General features: G+C 38.8%; 1 protein-coding gene across 1 annotated transcript; it reads left to right on the top strand.

Annotated features, from left to right (window-relative positions):
- The first annotated feature begins 1,976 nt into the window (after positions 1 to 1,976).
- LOC148089614 (complement C3-like) lies at positions 1,977 to 25,468 on the top strand. The gene is made up of 43 exons (XM_087808557.1): positions 1,977 to 2,076; positions 3,881 to 4,076; positions 5,126 to 5,288; positions 5,734 to 5,810; positions 5,876 to 5,964; positions 7,396 to 7,478; positions 7,563 to 7,653; positions 7,730 to 7,832; positions 7,937 to 8,057; positions 8,142 to 8,257; positions 10,267 to 10,413; positions 10,496 to 10,592; positions 10,653 to 10,744; positions 10,820 to 11,008; positions 11,421 to 11,576; positions 13,100 to 13,229; positions 13,362 to 13,430; positions 13,511 to 13,708; positions 13,803 to 13,923; positions 14,370 to 14,458; positions 14,526 to 14,665; positions 14,734 to 14,946; positions 15,372 to 15,435; positions 15,501 to 15,590; positions 15,762 to 15,968; positions 16,542 to 16,617; positions 17,368 to 17,527; positions 17,599 to 17,694; positions 18,055 to 18,205; positions 18,822 to 18,907; positions 20,004 to 20,081; positions 20,165 to 20,320; positions 20,443 to 20,505; positions 20,585 to 20,666; positions 21,559 to 21,607; positions 22,054 to 22,144; positions 22,209 to 22,298; positions 22,359 to 22,461; positions 22,520 to 22,609; positions 24,022 to 24,114; positions 24,183 to 24,266; positions 24,577 to 24,718; positions 25,253 to 25,468. Exons 1-43 carry the CDS (start codon positions 2,000 to 2,002, stop codon positions 25,392 to 25,394), a joined length of 4,950 nt encoding a protein of 1,649 aa, XP_087664683.1. The 5' UTR covers positions 1,977 to 1,999; the 3' UTR covers positions 25,395 to 25,468.
- Positions 25,469 to 26,075: the final 607 nt, after the last annotated feature.

Genomic DNA, 26,075 nt, shown 5'->3' with positions numbered 1-26,075 from the left:
TACGTATCTATCTATCTATCTATCTATCTATCTATCTATCTATCTATCTATCTATCTATCTATCTATCTACATATCTATCTATCTACATATCTATCTATCTATCTATCTATCTATCTATCTATCTATCTATCTATCTATCTATCTATCTATCTATCTATCTATCTATCTATCTATCTATCTATCTATCTATCTATCTATCTATCTATCTACCTCTCTACCTATCTATCTATCTATCTATCTATCTATCTATCTATCTATCTATCTATCTATCTATCTATCTATCTATCTATCTACGTATCTATCTACGTATCTATCTACATATCTATCTATCTATCTATCTATCTATCTATCTATCTATCTATCTATCTATCTATCTATCTATCTATCTATCTATCTATCTATCTATCTATCTATCTATCTATCTATCTATCTATCTATCTATCTATCTATCTATCTACGTATCTATCTACATATCTATCTACATATCTATCTACATATCTATCTATCTATCCGCAAATTGATCCCCACAAACAATCTTTGAACCGTTTACAAAATAATATTTTTATAATCTTTAATAGTATTTAATAAAAAATCAAATGTCATCCACATTATTTTATCAATTTAAAACTCAACGTATAATTTTTGTTCTTTTAAAAGCTTTTAACGCGTTTTCTCTCTATTAATTACTTGATGACTCAATATCCTCAGATATTTCTTATCACATTTTTGCTGATGACATCCAGCTCTACTGCTCTTTTGACCCAACTGAGCCCCAAAGGCTGAACAGCTTAGTCAATTGTTTGCTAGAAATCAAACAATGGCTGAGTGAAAACACTTTACAGCTTAATGTGGACAAAACTGAAACTCTGGTGATTGCTCCTGATGATAAGATTCCAGGGTTGAGTCAGTACTTGGGTGACTTAGGTCAGTCTGTCAAACTGAGCCTGAGAAACCTGGGTGTTGTATTTGATAAAGACATGTCTCTTGTTCAACACTGCAGAAAACTGACCAGGAACTGTTTCCTTCAACTGAGAAAAATCTCTAAACTTAGGAAAATGTTGTCACAACATGATCTGGAGCTTGTAATCCATGCGTTTGTTTCTTCTCGTCTGGACTATTGTAACAGTTTGTTTTCATGTCTTAACAAGAAGGATCTGTCTCGCCTGCAGTTGATTCAGAACTCTGCAGCGAGAATTCTGAGCCGCTCAAGTAGGAGAACCCACATTTCTCCGGTCCTTAAAACTCTTCACTGGCTTCCAGTTTCTTTCAGGATCAACTTTAAAATTCTGGTTCTTACTTTCAGAGCTATTCATGGTCAGGCTCCTCCTTACATCACTGATCTGATCCAGCCTTACATCCCAGCTCGGGCTCTGAGGTCTGTGGATCAGAATCTACTGATGGTTCCACGCACACGGCTCAGGACCAGAGGAGAGAAATCTTTTCAGGCTGTTGCTCCTAAGCTTTGGAACGATCTTCCTCTCTCTTTGCGCTTGATGGAGTCTACTGACTCCTTTAAGAAACATCTTAAGACGTTTCTATTTGTTCAGGCTTTTCCTTGAATTTCTCGAACTCCTGTGTTGTTCTCGGTGTTGTCTTGATCTTTGAAGTATGTACTGTTTTGAGTATTGTTTTGATTGTTAAAGCGCTTTGTGACCCTGGTCTCGAAAAGCGCTATATAAATAAATATTACTTACTTACTTACTTACTATTTAATAAATGAATTTAAAAAAAACAACAATATTAATAATAACAGTAATTATTTGAGCACATTTCATCATAATGGAACATTTTGGTTTACTGGAAACATCAGTTTTATCAAGAAAAATTGATTTTATTTTTGTTTATTCTGTCCTTATCCGATAAGTTATTTCTCAACTGCTGCTGGGAAGTCATGTGTGTTTGTGTTGGTACACAAGTAGGAGGACGGACGGCATCACAGTATAAAAACATGATGACTAGAGTTGCTAACACAACAGACTGCAGCTGGACATCAGCAAGATGGTTGGAAGTGGACCGTGGCTGCTGGTCACTCTGGCCTTCGCCGGCTTCTCTGCCTGGGCCGAGGCGGCTCCGATGTAAGTGAAATTTCTTCCTCTTTATCTGGGGTCGGGTCGCGGGAGCAGCAGCCTCGACGGGGAGGCCCTGACTTTTACCCAGCATCATGGTCTAGCTCTTCCATGAGGACCCCAAAGGACTGTAAAGACCTGGAACGCTTTCTCTCTCTGGCATTAGAATCAAACTATAATCAAACAGATGATGCATGCCATCAGTGTGTGAACACTGGGACTGGCTGCCAACATGTTCTGTATCAGGTTCACAAATTAGTTACACATTGTTTGACTAGTCGCTGCTGCTGCAGAGTTGGTCAAACTCTTTGTTTGCTCGTCGCTGTTTCCTAGACGGTGGAAAGTCCAGGTGAGGTCAAACAAACAGGGGGAGGCAGATCAGAGGTAAACATAGATAAACAAAAAGATGTCCCTTTAACTCAGGGGTCGGGAACCTTTTTGACTCAGAGAGCCATGAAAGCAAAATATTTGGAAATTTATTTCAGTGAGAGCCATATAAATAATATTCAGATGTAAGAATCTGTGCTTGACACGAATTCAAGCCCTTTTCCTTTGTTCATCAAAATCAACAAAGAATTCAGACGGGTTCATCCCTTTCCATGCCTCCATTTCAATATGTCCATCATATTTAAATCAAGCACAAGACTAAAATTTCTCCATTTCTGTGATCATGAAAAAACAAAAACAAATGAAAACATGAATTCAAACTAACAGTTTATATTTGTTAATTTTAAACATGTCTGATATGAATCACACAAGTGGATTAATTAAAACTTCAGATGAAGTTTAACGAGAATAAAAGTGTTCATCAGTAACTTCACATCATCATCGCTTTGTCTGATCGTCTCTGACGTCATTAGAATGTGTGTCTCACCTGCACCTGTTTAACGTGTTTGTGTTTCTGCGTATTCTTATTACATTCGTGAGATAAAGGTAATTTACAAATAGTCATCATGTGATGGTGTATTAATACAAGTGTGTTTTAAGGACCGCGATCACAAAAGGAAAACCAGCATTTGTTGCGCTTCCATTGAAACCTGCAGCTTAACTTTGATGGACCTGACGTCATGTTTCTGTGACTCTCGTAGAGAAGAACCTGAAGCGATCAAACGCGCATTATTTTGTTCGATATATTATTTAAAAAAAACAAGCTTATAATTCTATATCGTTTTCTGAATTGCGTAAAATGACTGTCGCACGTTTTGCTCTTTTTATTCTCGATTCATATGATCTTTTCCGTGCATTCAGTGGAAGAGGCGGGAGCTCTGATTGGCTGCTGTGCATGTCAATCAAATTTTCAACCAATCGGCGCAATAACCATTTGATTAATATGCACAGCAGCCAATCAGAGCTCTCTTTACTATTTTATCTATACAGATACTGTATAGATATATATATATATATTATATATAATGATTTCAGAATTATGTTGGTTCTTTCACATTTACATTCACAAAACCATGTGATTGTTGTTAGTTTAAAAAAAACGTGGAAAATAGAAGATCAAGAGTAATAAAGGAAAAGATTTTGAATTTGTTTAACAATAAAATTACAACAACATTTTGAATAGATAAATGATTAATTTAAGTTTACATAATTTACTCAGAAAAAAAGGAAAGAAAAATATTTTAGTTTTAGTTTGCAATAAGAAAACCATTTAAGATATATAATAATAATAATCCTCAATAAATTTGAAGGGTGGGGGAAAAAAACTCTGATCCAGTCTGGGCTGTCACAGCAGATACCAACATATCTCGCCTTGAGATGTTCGTTTTACAAAATGATGTGTAACATGGATTGTTGGTCTCTGCAGGACACTGATGTCAGCTCCCAGCGTACTGCGAGTAGGAGGAGCTGAAAAGATCTTCGTGGAGTGTCAAGACTGCTCCGGTGGAGAGATCGTGGCCCACGTCTACATCAAGAGTTACCCGACTAAAAACCCCACTCTGGTCAACACAATGGTGCCCCTGAACCAAGGAAATATGTTTCAAGGATTCGCGGAAATCACGGTAACGATACACGTCCACTGAAAACATCAGCTTGAGGATTATGGGATGTCGCTCCTTTTGGTTTGATCTCACCAAAATGTGTTTTTGTTAGAGCCGTTTTAACGCTTAAAACAACGATGAGAAATCTGATCTTGGTTCAAGGACACAGTTTAGTGTTCATCAGAGGCGACGAGGTGGAGATAGTTGACGACTATAAGTACCTCGGTGTGTGGCTGGACTGTAAACTGGTCCTGCAACACAGACCAGGTGTATTAGAAAGGACAGAGTAGACTGTACTTTCTGAGGAGGATCATTGAACATCTGCAGGAAACTCCTCTGCATGTTCTACCAGTCTGTGGTGGTTTGATGCTGTGGTGTGTTGGGGTGGGAATGTGTCCACAGTTTGATCATCTGTGGTTGAAGCTGGACTCACAGGTGACAAGAGAGGAGATCACTGGACAAACTACTGTCCATCATGGATCATCATCCTCTGAAAACTGTCATCAGTGAACAGAGAAGCAGATGCAGCACGAATGCTCCTCCCATGATGCAACACTAATAGACTCAGGGACTCATTTGTTCCTCTTGTTATTAGATTGTTTAATACTGAGTCTGGGAGCAGGAGTGAAAAGATGGTTCTATTCCATGTTAATCTTTGTATCCTTTGTCTTTGTTAGATTCCATACAATAACACACTTACAATAACACACAACATACTTTGAGTCATCATCTTTCCATCAGGTCCTTAGAACTGATATTCATCACAGAACCGTCCAATTGGACCTACACCCAGAGGCATCTAAAAAAGGTCCACCTCTACTTCCGGATTCCAGATGTTTTTCCAATAACAATGAGAACTGTTCTTCAATTTGATATTGAAAGTTAGATGAAAAACATGCATTATTAATAAAACAAATGATGTGACTTTTTGCACGAATGAAACAAACACCAAATGCTGTTGTTGGTAAAAAGACGCCTCCAGAAAACATGGACAGATGAACCTACTCCGGATCAGTCTTTACTGTAACAACCACACACTGATGACGATGTCTATTGTCTGCTGTCTCTAGATTCCTGCAGAAACCTTCAGCAAGGACCCTAATGCCAATCAGTTTGTGTACCTTCAAGTCCAGTTCCCAGACCGACTGCTGCAGAAGGTGGTGATGGTCACCTTCCAGCCCGGGTACATGTTTATTCAGACGGACAAGACCCTCTACACGCCCAACACCAAAGGTAGGAGCGGCTCAGGGAGCAGCCGTAGACCCGCCTTTATGTTTTTGTTATAACGTAAGACATGAATTAAAACAAGGCAAAATAAATAAATGTAAATAAAGCTTTAAATAGTGCAGAAAATATAACTTTTAACTTCTAAAATATTACTTATAACTTTATGTTGGAAAAAATTCCAACATAAAACCACAGTCTAACAATAAAAACAAGGCGGAAATAAAAATATGACTTAGAAATCTTTTATTTTTGTAAAGGTGACTGCAATACATTTCATTACATTTCCGTACAATCTTGCTCAGTTAACAACAAAAAAATATATATTGAAGAATCAAAATGTATTTCCTCACTTCCTGGTCATGGAGTATCTACCGTGGTCTGCTAGCTAGCTGTGGGGCTAGCTGGTTTGTATTTTGTGATTAAATATTTGTTTGTTATTTCTTTGTAACAGTTCTCTACAGGGTGTTTGGATTGACGCCTCAAATGAAAGCTTTAGGAACCAATGCATCCGTCGCCATTGAGATAATGGTATTTAATATTAAACTGTAGCTGAGTGTTGTGACGTCATTTCTGCCTCATCTTTGTTTGCTAAGACACCAGAAGGAAACATCGTGCATGACGACCAACTGGCTCTGAACTCGGGGTTACTCAACGATGAATATCAACTCGGAGAATTAGTCAGGTAGGTGTTTATGTTGATTTGAATCACCTTAAACGTGTGTTACTTGGAGCCTTCATGACGTCAGAATAAAACAAAATGGAAGCTTGCACTAGGGGTCGATTAAGGTCGTTGCATAGACTGCACCTGTGGGCCTGTGTCAACTGCTGGTTGGTTAGAGTCGTCCTTACTTTGTGTAGCAATTGTGTTGTTGGGAAATAAGGAATCTCCCCTGTATGGAACACAACTAATTTCTTTCTTTCCAAAAGCTGTACCTGTACCCACAACCTTTCACCACCTAGCTTGGACCCACCCAATCCCATTCAGTCAGTCCCACTTAGGGCATCGTCCCCTCTTCCTACAGGGGCGGTAAACCTAGACTAACTCCTCTGTAATGAAATGTCTTCCCTTAGCCCTCAGATCCTAGTTCCGCTTCTGTCCCATGCCAGCTTTTTTTAATAGGCTAATGCATGAGCAGTCTCCAGGCGATCTTGTAGCCTCCTTGCATACTCTCGACCTGGAGGAACTGTTGGCGTGTCAGGGGGGCCTTCCAAAAGCAACTTCTGCTGAGGTCCATAATTCTCCTGCTGGCATGAGCAGCATAGGGGTGCAGGATGTGGACTCCCGGACAGCATCTCGCGGGTGCTATTGTCAAGATAGCCAGCTGCTTTGCCAAGGTCCGTTGCTTTGGGGATGTAGAGCTGCTTTCCGGGTATTATGCATTCCCATGCAGTCAGACATATAATTAAAGACCGGCAACCAGTACGTCTACCATGATCTCTGCCCCCTGATCAGGGCTTGCATACACCTTGGGCCACTTTGTAAAATAGTCCATGGCTACCATGACCTAGTGGTTCCCTTAAACCACATGTGTCAAACCAGTCCAGTATATATATACACCACCCTGGCCCTTTACTGGACCGGTTTGACACCCCTGCGCTTAAACAGTACAGGAAAATGGCCGTTTGCAATCAGCGTTAAAAAGTAGTAAAGAAAGGAGCTGTCGAGTCACTTTCGGTAAGTGTGTAGCGGCAGTGTTTGATTTAGGACAGTACTACCCTGTCGAGATTTTCGCACTGCTCAAGTAAGTGCACTGTCCTAGAGTGTACTGTAAAGCAGTGAACTTAGAGAAGTGCGCGAATTTGACACACAGCATTCGACTTCCGTTCCTGCTCCGGCTCCGTCTTCCATTGATCCTCTTTGTCATAACCGTCACTCACTGGCTCCTCCTTCACTTTGGGAGCTGCTCTGCTTCCGCTCAACATCATTGAAGAGTTTCACTCAGTGCAGACAGTTGGTCACACTGATGAGTAATACTGTCGCCACTTGCAGAATTAATCAAAAACAGTCTTAATAGTAAAGCTATGTAAATATTTCATTATTTTAGTCATAGTTTTATAAAGGAAAAACTCTGTTCTGGATGACTTTAATGTTTCCTTTTATCTTCTTCCTCAGCTTTGGAGTATGGAAAATCATCGCTAGGTTCCAGGACATCCCACAAAGACCGTTCTTTTCTGAGTTTGAGGTTAAAGAATATGGTGAGATCTTCACTCATCTTCCTCACAACTCCCTCAGTTTTCACTACGTAACCAAACTAACTAACCTAAATACTTCCACTGCAGTGTTGCCCAGTTTTGAGGTTAAACTGACGAGCGGTGAGCAAAGATTTTTTTTCATCGATGATAAAAAACTCACTATTGACATCGAAGCTAGGTATGTTAATTACTTTTTCTCCACTTTTGTTCGTGTGGCTATTTTGTTGTTATTATTATCATTATGTTTTGTTTAGGTACCTGTTTGGAAAAGAAGTGGAAGGAGTGGCTTATGTGCTGTTTGAGATCGATGATGGGGAAAAGAGAAATGGTTTGCCAAGCTCACTGAAAAAAGTGACTGTAAGTTGTTTTACTCTAATGCAACAAAATGTTGCGAAAGACTTAAAACAAAAGGTTTGACCAAAATGTGATTTACACCAAATGGTCTGAAATTGTCTCATTAGATCGAGAAGGGCAAAGGACATGCGACGTTGACTAAACAGAACATTACAGACACTTATCCAGACATTAATGCTTTGGTGGGAAAATCAATCGTCGTTGCCGTCAGAGTGCTAACCGCTACCGGTAAGACACTGAGGAAGGTTCAGGCCAGGAAGTAAAGCCAAACTGAGGCAGATATCTTATTATCTCTCATCTCTTCCGCATCAGGCAGTGACATGGTGGAACAGGAGTTGAAAGGGATCATGATTGTGTCATCGCCTTACAAAATCAACTTCAGAAGGACTCCCAAATACTTCCAACCATCCCTGACCATGGATCTTATGGTAGGTATCAATCCATCTGGTCTGAACAGCAGTTGTTAATTTGAAATGAATGTTCAATGAATAACATCATTGAGTGGTCACTTCTCACCAATCATTTGAACTTTTACATACTGGCTTTACAAACATTTCAGCTCAGTCTTTGATTATTTTGAACTTAGAAGAACGTAGAAGTGGAAGCACAGAGGCCAATCTGTCTGTTATGGTTCTCATTCATCCAGGCCATGGTTATCCAAGTGTAGCGTTCTATGAAGACCTTTCACCTTTCATCCCAGATATTTCTTCAGTTCCAAATGAGCTGGGGATAGGAGTCAGTATGTATCCTGCTAGGAGCAGGAACAGAGAACAATTGAAAGGGGGTGTGAATCAATGTATGGGCTGAAACCCACTAGGAGGAGTTCGCCTTGAGAGGGTAGTAAAAAGCCATCAGTGTGCTGAGGTCTGGTGCAGGTCACCTGGAAGGGGGTCATGACGCTCACTGTCCAGCAAAGTCTGACCATCACATTCCTTTCCTTTTCTGGAACTCCTGTTGTGTTATCAGTTTTATCTTGATCTTTAAAATATATACTTTATTGAATATTGTTTTGATTGTTTAAGCGCTTTGTGACCCTGGTCTGGAAAAGCGCTATACAAATAAAAATGACTTGCTTACTTACTTACATAGTCCCTGTTGGGGTTGGTGGAGGCTTTCCTAGGGAGAAAGCTCAGCACTGCATTGTAAGTGGCCTCACAAAGCCAATCACCCCAATGGGTTTAAAACGATCAAAACATGGAGTCCGTTCCGTCGCTCCAACATGACGTCACTTCTGTCCCGGGTCTTATACTTCGCTTCGTGGATGAACAATCCAGAGTGTGTAACGGGTCGTTTATTCGCCGCTTCAAGTCAAACAAAATACAAGCTTTCAATTACGATCGCGACCGGACGCACTTTTTCCCGGCAACTGTACAGGCCAATAGCCCCGGGAGAAAAGGTCCCGAGCTGTAGAAACATCGCTATATTTAAGGCAAATTTCCCGTTCGGGAGGTCGTCTCTTTACGGCCAAATGGTCCTTTCAAGTTTCCTGTGTCCCGATCACCGGCAGAGAACTTCCTAATTTGTTTTCTTGTAATCTAATCATTCAAATGTTCTTGGACGGGGCTTTTCTTCTCTTCCGTCTTTTAACCCCCCTTTTGTGTGTCTTGCTTCGTTCTTTGATCTACGATTTTAAGGTGTGATTTGCAGAAAAACAGATGTTTTAAATTACTGGTGTCGTATCTCTAATTCTGATCCGAGCTTGCCTCGAACCAGTGTGAATCAGTCTGAGTGGAATGTTGATTGTGAATGTGTAGTCAAACATTCGCGCTCTTAGATCAAGCGAGTAACTTATACTTTATATTTTAGCGTTAATTTAAGTATAGCGTATACGTATAGTGTATAATATTTTTTATCTAACAGGTTTTAGCCCATACAGTGTTTCCACACCCTCCCTAATTTTCTAGCTGGACATATACTGGCTCCTGACCCCAGCTTATTTGGAATTAAAGAAACCTCTGGGAAAGAGGTGAAACATCTCCCCTAGAATTCTACACAGTCCAGTTGACGATTTCAAACCACAGAAGTCTTACCGCCACTCAAAAAGCTAATAATGCTCTTTAAGGGAATCTTTGCTGTGTCATGGGTTAAAATGGATAGATATGTTGTTTTTCTTTGGAAATGTAAATATATAAAGAGTATTCTCTTTGGACTTTACCAAATCTCTACCATTCTTATGAGAACTAGAGCCATTATTGTACAGAGTCTACAAAAATAGAAAATAGAAAGATCTATAAATGTATGAATGGATTAATCCACTGTTCGGCCAAATGTCTTAACATTGACATGCTTTTGAGTCTGAGTCTTTGCGACATCAAGTAAGAACTATTGTAAACTCCAGTCTCTGAATCTCACTTGCGATTGACAGATTCCCCCTTTTTAAATAGAAGAGATAAAAACTATGTTTATTGTTTTTATTTGATTGTTTTTATTTGGCCAGGTTGAAGTTCTCAATCCCGACGGAAGTCCTGCTGTAAATATTCCCATTTCAGTGGATCCTGGTAATATAGTGGGCGTCACCAACACCGACGGTGTGGCCAAGCTTCCATACGATACAGCTCCCAGTGACAAAAAACTGACCATTACTGTGAGTCTGGACATCCAAAATCTTTGTGATCTAATGATGCTCAAGAGTGAAGTTCAGTCTTGATTCGTGACTTTGTCTGCAGGCAACAACAGACGTACAAAACATTCGAGGACATCAAGCATCAGCAATCATGACAGCTTTGGCCTATCAAACAAAGACAAACAACTACATCCACATCGGTAAGAAAAGATAAACACTAGCGTAACAAGCAAGCACACTTAAAATATGCTAATTTGTAGGAGTGGAAAAAACTAAGTTTAAACTTAAGGACAACATGAAAGTCACTCTGAACATGCAGTCCAACCAAGAAAACATTGACATCACGGTCTTGGTGAGCAGCTTAACGTTGTTTTGTGTGAAGATTCCATGACCTTTTAATTCACTAAACACATGGATCTCTGCACAGCTGATGAGCAAGGGGCAGCTTGTGAAGTCCTTCCGTCAGAAAAAAATAGGCTCAATGAGAAACATCCTCATCCCCATCACCAAAGAGCTGGTGCCATCGTTCCGAATCGTGGCTTACTACCATGCGTCTGAAAACGACGTTGTTTCAGACTCTGTGTTTGTGGATGTCGAGGACACCTGTATGGGATCGGTAAGCATAGTGTAAACCTGTGACATTTGTGTACCTGGACCGTTTTATCTGAGCTAAGACAAAAGGGTCAACAAACCCGTTCCATTTCATGAACTCTTAAACCAAACAAAACAAAAAAATACCATTTTACAAAGTTACTGTTCCTTCAACCTCCATGCTTGATCAATCACAGCAGAGTGGGTGTGGTTATGATAAACAAGCAGACAAACAGACACATACTGATGAGTACAATAGAGTCAGAGCTCGTATATTTTTGAACACTAGAATCTTCATTTGCTAATCTCTGTTTAAACAACCAACCTATCGGTATTTGTAATGCACTGGTTTCTTGGAAAGACCACAAACCACTCTTAGTTGAGCAGCAAATGTTGTCACAGAATTGGACGATGCCTAATCTCTCTCCCTCATGCAGCTGAAGCTGGAACTCCTAGATAAGCATACAACATTCAAACCCAGTAGAGTGATGGGTATGAAGTTGACCGGAGATCCTGGTGCAGCCGTGGGAATGGTGGCTGTGGACAAAGGAGTCTATGTTCTCAACAACAAACATCGGCTCACTCAACAAAAGGTAACATCTTCTCTGTCGCAAGTTATTAAAGCCACAATATTATAGGTTTTAAAAATATAATTTTCTGGCGACCCCACGTGTCAGAAAAGTGTAACTGCAATTGTGCAAGTAGAACAAAGGCTATTCAACAAATATTTCCCAACATTTTAATGTTTCAAATAATGTACAACATATAAATTGAAATAGCAACGGCTAGGTGTTTTCGCATTACATATCCCTTGTTGCCAGTAAAGACATCTTAATGCAAGAGGCCGACAGCCAGGTGTGGCTCTTTTGATGATTGCATCTGGCTCGCAGATTTCGGCTTTTCAGATAAAACATAAAATATTATCACTTGTTTCAGGGGTGGGCAATACGTCGATTGCGAGTAGATCGTGTGATTTAATAAAATATGATATAAGAAAATAGTAAAGAGAGCTCTGATTGGCTGCTGTGCATATTAATCAAATGGTTATTGCGCCGATTGGTTGAAAATTTGATTGACATGCACAGCAGCCAATCAGAGCTCCCGCCTCTTCCACTGAATGCACGGAAAAGATCATATGAATCGAGAATAAAAAGAGCAAAACGTGCGACAGTCATTTTACGCAATTCAGAAAACGATATAGAATTATAAGCTTGTTTTTTTTAAATAATATATCGAACAAAATAATGAGCGTTTGATCGCTTCAGGTTCTTCTCTACGAGAGTCACAGAAACATGACGTCAGGTCCATCAAAGTTAAGCTGCAGGTTTCAATGGAAGCGCAACAAATGCTGGTTTTCCTTTTGTGATCGAGTCCTTAAAACACACTTGTATTAATACACCATCACATGATGACTATTTGTAAATTACCTTTATCTCACGAATATAATAAGAATACGCAGAAACACAAACACGTTAAACAGGTGCAGGTGAGACACATTCTAATGACGTCAGAGACGATCAGACAAAGCGATGATGATGTGAAGTTACTGATGAACAGTTTTATTCTCGTTAAACTTCATCTGAAATTTAATTAATCCACTTGTGTGATTCATATCAGACATGTTTAAAATTAACAAATATAAACTGTTAGTTTGAATTCATGTTTTCATTTGTTTTTGTTTTTTCATGATCACAGAAATGGGGAAATTTTAGTCTTGTGCTTCATTTAAATATGATGGACATATTGAAATGGAGGCATGGAAAGGGATGAACCCGTCTGAATTCTTTGTTGATTTTGATGAACAAAGGAAAAGGGCTTGAATTCGTGTCAAGCACAGATTCTTACATCTGAATATTATTTATATGGCTCTCACTGAAATAAATTTCCAAATATTTTGCTTTCATGGCTTTCTGAGTCAAAAAGGTTCCCGACCCCTGCTCTAGAGTGTTTGCTTTGTCTAGATATTTTTCAGTTTAATGTTTTCCACGTCAACTTTACGTTGCTTTGAGAGGACCATGTTGCATGATCTAAACTGGAGCTAAAGTCCGGCAGATGTTAAGGCAAAGTTGTGATTCGAGAGACATTTGACAACAGTGTAACCTTTGGTAACAATCAGATTTGGGACTTGGTGGAGAAGCATGACACTGGCTGCACACCAGGTGGAGGAAGGGACGCCATGAATGTCTTCTATGATGCAGGACTGCTACTGGATACCAACACTGCTTCTGGAACCGAACACAGAAAAGGTAACCAGATGCTTAAAAAAAACATCATATTATTTGACTTAAGTTTTTAAGTAAATTGATTGTTTTATTTTCAGCAATGTGCTTAAAGCAGTAGCTAGGTTCTTTTTAAGACTCTTTCTGTACCCTCTTTAGTTTTGAAATGTCCAACAACAAGCAGAAGAAAACGAGCCTTGACTCTGAGAGAAATTACAGAAGGTTTAGGTACGATCTACTTTCTTATCAATTACCACCAATTGACAAAATGGTCAATGATTAATTGCATTTTCATGCTTTGTGTTTAGCAAGTAATTTTACCGTAAAGTTGGAGAAGGAATGTTGTCGTGAGGGAATGAAGGAAACATTGTTGTCCTACTCCTGCAAGACACGGAGCGAGTACATTGTGGACGGAGCCAGTTGTGTCCGAGCCTTCCTGCACTGCTGCACAGAACTAGAGAATCAACGGCCAGAAGAGAAGTTCAAGAATCTCCAGCTGTCTCGTGGTATGAAGAGACGAAAACAGGGATTAGCTATGATGGATTTCTTACAATCATCAGCACTTACTATCATTTGTTATTCCTTTATTTTGGATTTCAGTCGTGGAGGTTGACGATGATTATGTTGTCAGCGGTGACATTTTGACTCGCTCCAAGTTCCCTGAAAGTTGGCTGTGGACATACATGGATCTTCCAGAATGTACAGAAGGAGCATACATATGGTGAGAAATCATATATTAACTATATATTTACACATTTGTCATTTATATTGTTTATGATTATATTTTCTTTATGAGTAAATATATATACTGTATATACAAAAAGATATAGATAGATACATTGGATGGATGAATTGATGGATGGATGGACGGATGGATGGATGGATGGACGGATGGATGGACGGACGGACGGATATATATGGAGATAATTGAGCTGTAAATCCCAATGTGATATTTGAATAAAATAAAAAATGCAAATAAATTAAAATTAGAATGAAATAGAGAAATTTGTACAGTAAAGGATTGTACTGCAAAAACAACTAGAAGATGTATTTAAAGCGTATCAAAAGCATGGAAGCATTACTGAAATTAAGTAACTAGTAATTGTGAGAAAGAATCGATGAACATTGTGTTTGAATGAGCGACTGATGATCAGTTTTTTCTTTCAGTGATACTACGTCTATTACTAAATATATTCCACTGCAAGACTCGATCACAACTTGGCAGCTAACCGGTATAAGTCTTACAAAAGACCTCGGTGAGCACAAGTTCAAATGGTGTTTGGTGTATTTGCTTGTCTTCATACCAGTCTTCTGATCTTGAAGGGATATGTGTGAGCGAGCCATTGGAGGTGATTGTCAAGAAGAATTTTTTTATTGAACTCAAGATTCCGTATTCGGCCGTCATTGGAGAACAAGTTGAAATCAAAGCAATCATCCATAACTACCAGACCGAGGGTGCCGAGGTAAGAAAATGATCAATAAAAAGTGTAGTCGTCGTCTCATGACTTCCTCTCTACCCACTGTTTTCAAGGTGAAAGTGGAATTCATAGAACAGCCGGACATTTGCAGTTCAGCTTCCAAACGTGGATCGTATATCGAGAAAGTTGTTATTGGACCAGAAACCACACGAGCTGTACCGTTTGTTATCATCCCCATGAAACAAGGAGACCATCAGATCCACGTCAAAGCTGCTGTGCGTTACTCTGAGCTCTCTGATGGAATCCAAAAGACGCTTCGTGTGGTGGTGAGTTGGGCTGTGTATTTGGAAGACTCTGGTGATATTTTTTGTGATACTGTAGGAACAAGGATACATTTGTAGTATTGTTGAGTACTTGACTCTGGTGTTGCAGAATTTACAATCCCATGACCGAAATCCAAACATCAGCTTGAAAAGCTTCTGGAGGCTACTGTATCCTCTAGTCCTCAGTTATCACCGGGATCTTCGTCAGAAGAAGTAATGACTGCTGCCATCAAGAGGCCAGAAGTTAAAAACATATACAATGAATTAAAAACTAAATTGATACAGTGGTGTTGAATATCGATACAGTATAGTGGGGAAAAAACTGCAATATTTTAGTATATTGATATTCTAGTGGCGAGTAAGAAAAACGTTGTTTCTCCTCTTCATATGATGATGACTATTGATGAGCTCTTGTTAACCTTTTCCAGCCCAGGGGCGTCCTGGTAAAAACTATTAAACATGAACATCTGGATCCAGTGAAGCAAGGTATAGGTGAGTGAACTGCTGCAGGACAATCTTCCATCGTTGAGGTTGTCACTGACTGGACCCTTCTTTAGATGGCAAACAAACTGTATCTCTGAACAGCGGAATTCCCAGGCACGACATAGTTCCCGGCTCACCAGCCAACACCATAATCTCAGTGACAGGTGAGGAAAACTTTAGTTGCCCTAAGCAGCGCGGATTGTGGACTTGTCTGCCGCCGTTGCTCCCCCAACCTCTGTAAAGAAGAAACAAAAACAAGGAGCGAAAAAGGAGCCACAAAATAAAATGTTAGAACTTATTAAGAGAAATTAAGAGAAATAACCTCTGATTAACAGGCAGAGAAGATTTAAGTGTGGTGCTCGAAAATGCTATGAGTGGAACCGGAATGGATGCCTTGATCTACCAACCACACGGCTGTGGAGAGCAGACCATGATCCACATGACCCTGCCTGTCATCGCCACTATTTACTTGGACAAAACCAATCAGTGGGAGGAAGTTGGCCTCAACAAACGTGATGAAGCAATTCAACACATCGAAACAGGTATGTAAACATGCATCACAATATATTCTGTAAAAACACAACAACTTTTTTTCCCTTTTAATCCCTATTAATATTTCCCTCTTCTTTTCAATTAGTAGCCATTGTGTGTGAATGTATTGTTTTTCTGTTTTTCTAAATAATGTATTTAATTCAATTTAAGAAATCATTGACTGAAGACTTTTAAGAGTGTAGATGATTGTTTTCAAGGTATAAATTCAACAGTGTTACGGGGTGTAATCACCCAGCTTTCTTTTATACAACGAGTCCCTTTGAGGTGGAGACTTTCCTGGATTGATGCTGTGAGGTGACAAACCTCCATGCTTGTCCAAACACAAATCGATTTAGACATGAAGAATAGATTTAAATAACTGGTCAAATGAATCTCCCGACGTGTAGAAAGTGTCCATGCTCTTGTTTAAATAAACCGTGTGAATATGAATGCATTGAAACATTTATCTTATTTACACAATTTCAAGATGAGAATATTCACATAGATGTAATTGGTATATCAGCAGATCATGGTTGTTGTTTGTCTTTTTTAATACTTTCAAAATGTTGCTTTATATTTCTTAGGTTACAAACACCAGCAAAAGTATCTCAAATCCGATGGTTCCTTTGCTGTGTGGGCAAACAAACCAAGCAGCACCTGGTAAGACATAGAACATGACTCACGGTTTGATTCCACTGGATGTCAGAGTTTATTTCGTTCGCTTGCATGTTTAACCTCAGTTAAAAAAACCTCTTGGAAACATTTGAAACATATGCTATTTGAGGAGGCAAAGCATATAGAAATATCTACTTTACCACTTGCAAATGAAAAAAAATCTCTCAGGACATTTGTAACACATTACTTGCATCAAAAACACTTGAAACTGTTCGTAGATAAGGAGGCAAGACATATAGAAATCTCTTTTGCATGTGAGGGTTTACCACTTGCAAATGAGAAAACCTCTCTTCACACTTGTAACACATTCCATGCACTAAAAAATCTCCTAGAAACATTTGAAATTTATTGCTTATGAGGAGACAAAAAAAAGAATCTCTCTTGCGTGTGAGGGTTTACCACTTGCAAATGAAAAAAATATCTTGGGAAAACCTCCGTTCACATTTGTAACAAATTTCTTGCATTAGAAACATTGGAACCGTATGGTAGACGAGAAGGCAGAACATCCATGTATCTGGTAACATTTTTTTTTTGCAAACAGGGAAACCTCTCAGGACTCATGGGAGAACCTTGGTTCGGGATTTAACTCTTAAAATGATTGGTTATGTTTTGAGTCGTTGAGAAGGCAAAACATAAAAATCTCTCTAGCATGTTCCTGTTCACCACTTGCAAATAAGAAGATCTCTCAGGATCTACTTGAAATCCTCTGTCAATCCATTTTGTCTCATTTTGAAGGTTGACAGCATATGTGCTCAAAGTGTTCTCATTGGCTGAACGACTTATCAACGTGAAGAAAAAAGTCCTTTGCGACGCTGTCAAGTTTCTGATCCTGAATGCTCAACAGCCTGATGGAATGTTTAAAGAAGTTGGAACTGTATACCACGGGGAGATGATTGTATGTATTCTGTATAGTTTATAAACCTCCATTCTTCAACCTCTTTTCTTGAAAACCTTTTCTTTTTCCAGGGAGATGTGAAGGGCATAGATGGGGACGCCTCCATGACAGCTTTCGTCCTCATTGCGTTGCAGGAGTCTCATGCACACTGTGATGCTACAATTGGTGTAAGTTTTTATTTGTACTGTTTTACTCAAAGTCAAACTAGAAAATGTTCTTGAACCCTGGAATAATAATCCAAACGAAAATGTACACATATTTGAGTTTGACTAATATCAATGAGAAATCATCTTGTTTTACACTTAATTTGGCTCCATAAAGTTAAAGGTAAAACTATTTAGTTTCACTATTTAAAATACATCATAAACAATACGGATTATATGAACGTTATAAGGAAGAACAGTCAGATAAAAAATATTCAAATCCTCTTTCAAATACCTGATGACAGAAGTCTCAAGATGATAAACATTTCCATCCACTAAATTTGAGAAGTCTTGTATTCATTCCAAGTTGTTTCTCGTCTGCAGAGTCTTTCTGGAAGTATAGAGAAAGCAGTCGCCTACCTGGAGAAACGCCTGCCGTCCATCAAAAATCCCTATGCAGTAGCAATGACATCCTATGCTCTGGCCAATGAAGGGAAATTACAAAAGGACGTACTCTTCAAGTTTGCAGCACCAGGTAGTTTGGTTTTATAGTGCACGTCTAAGACCACATAGCCTCTGTCAGGTTAGGAAAGTGACTTAGAGCTGAACCTCAAAGAAAAGGTTTAGTTTTACTTCAAAGTCTGTCAGATTTCTTTCTGAATCTGAGAGCTGTTAGTTCACTGTTATATCTTCATCGCAGTTCCACAAGCCGTTAATTATATCCAAAAGTTTTCACCGAACAGAAAAAACGGAATGAGTTATGATCCTCAAGGTCGGGGAGATGTTTAGTCCCCCAGAGCCCTGGCTTGAAGCACCCCCACATTCTTTTCTCACACAAGCAGTAATAAGAGATGCAAGTGAGAGTACATTAGTATTTCTGGTGAATTTGATAAACATCCTGCCTCATCACAATCATTTAAAGTGTAGTGGTTGGTACAAGCTGTATTTAGTTGGTGACATTACTTTGAGTTCATGATCAGGTTTCTTGGACACTGTAACAAGTACTGGTGGGAACCCAAACTCATACCACACGGATGCCTGTTCTAACTCTAGCAGCCATGTTACCCCGACAATAATACTGAGAGGCCAAATTCAGCATCAACTGTGGCAGAAAAATGATGTTTGAATTAACATGTATTTGTCTTGATCAGCGAGAACTCACTGGACCGTGCCTAGGGGCCACATCTACACTCTAGAGGGCACAGCTTATGCTCTTCTGGCCTTGGTCAAGGTTAAGGTAGGTGGACAATAGTGTATTTCCACTAAAGCTAAGATTTGAATACACGCAACGAATATATTTGTGTAATTTGTTAAAAAGCAGCAGCAGAATTACACATTATCATTCCATATTTTATAAGATGAACTCAAAGATCTACAACATATCAAGATGCTGATTAGACAGGAGTGCCTTGGACTGGTCACAATAAAAGGCCACTCTGAAATGTTCAGTTGTATCACAGCACAATGCCACAGATGTTTGAGTAGGCGTGTAATAGGCGTGTTGACAGCAATGTCCACCAGAGCTGTTGCTCGTGAATTGAATGTTAAATTCTCTACCAAAAGTCGTCTCAAAAGGTGTTTGAGAAGTTGGCAGTACATCCAACCAGCCTGACAAGCGCAGACCACGTGTCGCTGCACCAGCCCAGGACCTCCACATCCAGCATGTTCCCCTCTAAGATCGCCTGAGATCAGCCACTCGGACAGTCAATCGGTTTGCACAAGCTGTCAGAAAACTGTCTCAGGGAAGCTCATCCGAATGCGAGTGGTTTTCTGAAGGTTATGTTGTGGATCGAGTGGCCTGTGGTGGCGGGTTATGGTGCATTTTATTGATGGCACCGTGAAATGCACAGAGATACCGTGACAAGATCCTGAGGCCCATTGTTGTGCCATACATCCAAGAACATCACCTCATGTTGCAGCACGATAATGCACGGTCTCCATGTTGCAAGCATCTGTGCACAATTCTTGGAAAACTGAAGACATCCAAGATCTTGCATGGCCTTCGGCAAACTCACCGATTTAGACTGATTTGTGAAGAATACTTGAGAGAAATGGTTATGTTGTGTATGGAGAAAATATTTTAGATCTTTGAGTTCATCTTATAATTTTTCAGTACATATGATCTTCGGCTTGAAACGATATATATCAGAATATTCACAATATGAGTTAATACAATAAGATACATATTGATCATTGTCATGGATTGTTGTGGTTTTGATTTTGGGATTTTTTTGTTGACCTGGATTAATCTATACTTCCTGTTAAATGGATACTTTGTGGGGACACAAAATATATTTGGCCAGACTTGGTATCCATTAATCTTTTCAATTTAGGCATTTGAGGAAGCCAAACCAATCGTGAGATGGTTCAGCAAACAGAAGAAGGTGGGCGGAGGTTTTGGTTCAACCCAGGTAAATTTTTCAAACGAAAAATATCGATAAATCTATTTTTTGTGTGTTTAACTTATTTACATGTCGGACCTGCTTCTCAACAGGCGACTATCATGGTCTATCAGGCATTGTCTGAATACTGGGCCAACGCAAGAGAACCACAATATGATCTGAACGTGGACCTCATACTGCCAGGAAAGTCCTTGCCTGACAAATTCAGATTTAATACCAGAAACCATTATGCAACCAGAACATCCAAGGTAAGAACACAGACTGGAAATGACCAAATACTGGCGCGTCAGGAAGTTTGCTACCAAACCTTTGATTCAGAAAAACAACAGTAATCAACGAGTAAATGATTCTAAAATATGTTCGGCTACAGCTCGACGAGATCAACCAAGATGTGGAAGTCGTCGCGTCTGGCACTGGAGAAGCAACTCTGACGGTGAGTGGAGCTCAAAGTAGACATTGTGGTCGTCATACGTGTCCGAAGACATGGACAAATAATTCAAATGTTTGTGTAGATGGTGTCACTGTATTACGCAATACCTCAAGAAAAAAAGAGCGACTGTGGGAAGTTCAACTTGTCAGTGCAGCTGATCCCAGGTAACATTCTTTCCTTTAAACAAGGCGATTATTAACGTACTATCACCAAGAAACAATAACGTAATAACAAAGGTCTGAAGAGTAGGATTAAAGTATGATGAAAAATATTGTTTGCATCTTCAACATTTTGCAGTTAGGACTTCGTCAAGAGTCATGTGGTCTGTAAATTCTACAACACCAGAGTCAAGTACTGGACAATACTACACATATATCCTTGTTACTACACTATCACAACACCAGAGTCAAGTACTGGACAATACTACACATATATCCTAGTTACTACACTATCACAACACCAGAGTCAAGTACTGGACAATACTACACATATATCCTTGTTACTACACTATCACAACACCAGAGTCAAGTACTGGACAATACTACGCATATATCCTTGTTACTACACTATCACAACACCAGAGTCAAGTAATGGACAATACTACACATATATACTTGTTGCTACATTATCACAACACCAGAGTCAAGTACTCGACAATACTACACATATATACTTGTTGCTACACTATCACAACACCAGAGTCAAGTACTCAACAATACTACACATATATCCTTGTTACTACACAGTATATATTGCAAACACACAAATATATCGCAATATGCTGTTGTCCATGAATTGGATACGTATCGTATCGTCAGATTCTTGCCAAGACACACCTCATATGTTTAAGTAGGCGGTTAGGTAAATCTAGAACAATTTCACAATAGTATAGTTAAAGTTATATTGTTAAACCAAAACACAGTTTCTTCCACTAATTGGTATCTTGTAAGATTCATATACAAAGGAATTTCTACGGCAGATTGGTTTGCCTATTCAAAGTAAAGTTGTATCGATTTTAGCCAAACAAGTGTTGAAAATGTTCTGCTCTTCCACCAGTTGGATCGGAAAACTACGAAGATATCTTCAAGCTGAGGATTGATGTTTTGTAAGTGCAGACGTCAACGTTCATGTTTAATCTGGAATCTTTCATTTTATTTCTAGACGGGAACATGTGACTGTCATGTAAAATGATCTTGCTGATAGAAAACCCTTTTTCTTTCCTGATAATTTACAACACAATATTTTATCGCAAAAAGCCGTCACAGGCACTTGGAGAAATAAACGCCAAGAACAACAAAAATACAAGAAGAAAAGAATAGAGGCGTACTATCACAATCTGGCGCCTGTTGCTGGGGCAGAGGTCGCTTTTCAGTTTATTAGCACCTCCTGCTGAGGCAAAGCCTCAATAATTATAATGATCCTAATAATGGCATCATTTGGAGCCCCTCATTTTAACCAACAGTTTTTCGAGATGTACCTCTAGGCAAAAGAGTTTTTGCATCTCTGAAATTGATAATAAATAATATATGGTTCTCTCACCGTCTTGCACAGTTACAAAGACACAACAAGGGACGCAACAATGACCATTTTGGACATAGGCCTGTTGACTGGCTTTGTTGTTGAAACAAAGGACCTGGACGCGGTAAGAGCCGGGGGTGAGGGGCACATATATGTTCATGACGGTGGAAACATTTTTTCATCTCCAGTTGCTCAAAGGAAAAGCCGCAACCATTTCAAAGTATGAGATGAACAAGGCTCTGTCCGAGAGAGGATCACTGATCATTTACCTGGACAAGGTATGAGATCCTGCCTCCGTGCCCTCATCCCGTCTGGATCTCATCATGTACCGTCCACAGGTGTCTCACCGTCGTCCAGAAGAAATAACCTTCAGGATGCGTCGCACGATGCCGGCCAGCGTTCTACAACCAGCAGCTGTGTCCGTCTACGAGTACTATGATCGTGAGTCTCTCGACATGTGCGGCTAATTTACAGGTGAAGTTAAAAAAAAATGTTGCAGAGACGCGGTGTGTGAAATTCTACCATCCGAAAAGAGAAGGCGGAAAACTACTCCGTCTCTGTACCAAAGATGGATGCAAATGTGCTGAAGGTGAGTTTAAATCTTCTATGGTACTAAATCAGCAGGGTGAGAAATATGGATACTTCTTTGATATTTCTTGTGACGATACTGTAGCAACTTAAATGTTGTTGTTGTTTTTTTTGGTTTGTTTTGGCTTTCAAATCATGTTTTATGATTAAACATGTTTATAAACAGATTAAACATGATTATAAAGTATGTACTTTTTTGAGTATTGTTTTGATTGTCTAAGCGCTTTGTGACCCTGGTCTCGAAAAGCGCTATATAAATAAATATTACTTACTTACTTACTTACTTATTATATATGGTTGTTCATAAGGTTTATATATCATCAAAGTGTGTATGAAATAAAATAATGTTTTAGTTTTTTTAAATAACATACAAATATTCAAAGAATTTGTTCATTTTTGTGTTGCAATCAATCTTCTGTCAACTACATGGCAGCAGCCATTAAGTGGCTCCATGGTTAAAGACAACAATAAAATCCTGACCTGAGGACAAGAGGATACAGTGACTCCGGCAGCTTTTAAAGCTGCAGTTGGACATATTTTGGTTTGAAAACAAATGAAAGCAGTTACGACTTATTCATGTGGTCTGTAAATTTCGCAACACCAGAGTCAAGTACTCAACAATACTACGCATATATATCTTATATCTCAAAATATCGCAATGTGTATAATTGTTGTCTTGTATCTCAAAATATCGCAATATGTCTAATTGTTGTCTGTGTATTATTAAACGTCAGTGGCGGGCCGTGCATTACACACAGCCCTTCAGTGGAGCTCGTCGGATTGAATCCACGTCGCATTAACTAATGTTATCTTTACACCATGTAGAGCCGACTGTGTACTGTTATAGGTCAATAAGACGCTTATAATATTATATAATATAAATGAGCACAACATTAGCGCATCTTGAAAATATCACACACTTTGAGTTTGTGTAGTTTCCATGGCAACAATACCCGCTTCACGCATTGAAAGTTGAGAGTTGCGATTATTGAATGATCAACACACAACAATGCAGCCCGGACCACCAGCCTCTTGACTCCCAGGAATGTGAACCGTGTGGAGTCAATCATTCCTCCAGAGTTACATACTGAGGATTTAATGAAACTATTATGCAGGAATGCGGTACAAAGCGCGTTCGCATCACAAACACTCATGTGGAATTTTAATATCAGAAAATAACTCAGAAAATCATTCATTTTAAAATATTCCACTTTTACATTGAAATGAATAAAAGAAAAATGAAAGATGAACCATTCAGTATTCTGATGAAACTGATATCCTTTCTCAATGGTTGAAGCTCCTATACCTGTATAAATCGAATCCAGATTATAAATAAGGGATTCCAGTCCAGGTCAGCCAAAACGGAACAACATCGTATAATAAATTCTCACTTTCTCAACTGTCTTCTTCCAGAGAACTGCAGCATGCAGAAAAAAGGTGAAATTAACAACAACCAGAGAACAGCAAAGCTTTGTGAGAGCACAAAGGACAACAACATAGATTTTGGTAAGTGTGAGCGACATGTTTGTGTCACCTCTGACACATGCTACGATCTAAGACTTCTTCTGTTCCAGTCTACAAAGTTTCTGTGGAGCAATTCAAAGATCATATGGCGACCGACATTTACACCATGACAATCCTAAGAGTCATCAAAGAAGGTGAGTGACACGTCTCGCTAACCACGAGTCCGAGTAAAGTCTTAAATAAAATGTCACAAGTCAAGTCGGAAGTATTTAGTCGAAATTCCAAGTGAAGTCTTAAGTCACAAGTTCGGGTCAAGTCTTGAGTCCAAGTCAAGGCTTATGTCAGAAGTTCAAGTCTCAAGTCATAGGTCACAAGTTCAAGTTACGTGTAAAAGTGCATAAGATTGCAGATGATCTTTTAATATATTTATTTTAACTAGGTCTTTAAGAAAGGGGTTCATGGTTACAAGAATCACTTATTTTCCATAACTCTGTCCCATTTCAGGAAGTCTGGACGTTGCCCCTGAAGGACAACTGAGAACGTTCCTGACTTATCCACACTGCAGGGAGGATCTGGGTTTAACACCTGGGAAGACCTTCCTCATCATGGGCTCGTCGAGGGACACCTACGAAGACACAGATGGAAAGTAAGTACAATCCAGTGAGAAAAATGTTGCGAGAATCAAAAGACACTCCGGAATACGTACTTAAACACACCTAAACTCTTACTGCATTCAAAGCCTAACCCTAATATTTGAGTGTTTTATTCCAGTTCTTGGTAATAATAAGATTTGAAATGTAAAATCCATCCATTCAATAATCTTATGACACTGATACACTTCCACACAATAGTCTTTTTTGTCATGATTCAGCATTTTGGAATGTACATTACGGAATTTTGTTAAGACTCGGGCATCAAAACAAGACCTAAAACAGAAAAAAAAAGAGTATTTATCGACTACTTACTTACTTGAAAGTATAATTGTTGACATCCATCTCCTCTAGAGGTCTCAATATCAACACGAACAATCATCTAGTTTGACATGAGTTTGACATTGTATAATACTATTTATTATATTACACGCCGCACTTTCTTTTGCTACTTCCCTGTAAATGTGTTTTAAGCTACAGATTCAGTGTCGTTCTTGTTTTCTAAAAAAAAAACAAATGAATCTCCTCAGGTACCAGTACGTGCTCGGCGAGAACACCTGGGTCGAGTACTGGCCCACAACTGAAGAGTGTCAAGAGGATGAACACACGCTGGTGTGTCGCGGTATCAAGCAGATGATCAACAAATTTGAAGTCATGGGATGTGAAGGTTGATATTGTTGTTATGATTCGTTGTTTCTCTAACTTTGTAAAAATACAAATAAAATGTAATCTTTATCTAGATTCAATTTTGTGTGTTTTTTTGACCTAATTATAACAGCCTTTATATGTTTATTTTTCTTTCAAGGCTTAATCAACACAAACAAATATTAATAAACAAGTGAATTCATCAACCGTTGAAATATATTTTGAAATAATTTATTCAAATAATTTTTAAATTCAAAGGTATATTATTTGTAGTTATATTTTAATATTATATAACATGTATAATTATATATCTTTTACACATAAGAGTTTGAAATTCAAATTACAATAATGAATTAATAAAAAAATATATTTATATTATTAATTTCTGTATAGAAATGTATAAGTGTTCCACCATGATTGGGCTTAATCATTTGATCAAGGAGCTCGGTACTCTGTTGGTTTTGTCTGGTGACACTGTTATAGCAACAATTTAAATATTGAATTAAAAAAAAAAAGGAAAAAAAATCATTCATTTTGAAAATATTAAATAAAGAAATATATATATATATTCTCAAAATAAATAAAAAATGTTACTTTTCTGGGACGCCTGTGTTTGTTTTATGTTGTCTTGGCCTTTAAGAGTTTTTTCATTGTATGTATTTTTAAATGTGTAAAGCACTTTGTGACCCTGTGTCTACAAATAACTAT

This window comes from Callionymus lyra, chromosome 1 (genome assembly GCF_982586985.1).
Source record: "Callionymus lyra chromosome 1, fCalLyr1.hap1.1, whole genome shotgun sequence".
Classification (NCBI taxonomy): domain Eukaryota; kingdom Metazoa; phylum Chordata; class Actinopteri; order Syngnathiformes; family Callionymidae; genus Callionymus; species Callionymus lyra.
This window is presented reverse-complemented; position numbering and strand designations above follow the sequence as displayed.

Coding starts and splice junctions, on each gene's coding strand:
- LOC148089614 (XM_087808557.1), top strand. CDS start 2,000: ATGGTTGGAAGTGGACCGTGGCTGCTGGTCACTCTGGCCTTCGCCGGC. Junction 13,230..13,361: donor TGGAACCGAACACAGAAAAG/GTAACCAGATGC, acceptor TACCCTCTTTAG/TTTTGAAATGTCCAACAACA. Junction 15,591..15,761: donor CACCATAATCTCAGTGACAG/GTGAGGAAAACT, acceptor TCTGATTAACAG/GCAGAGAAGATTTAAGTGTG.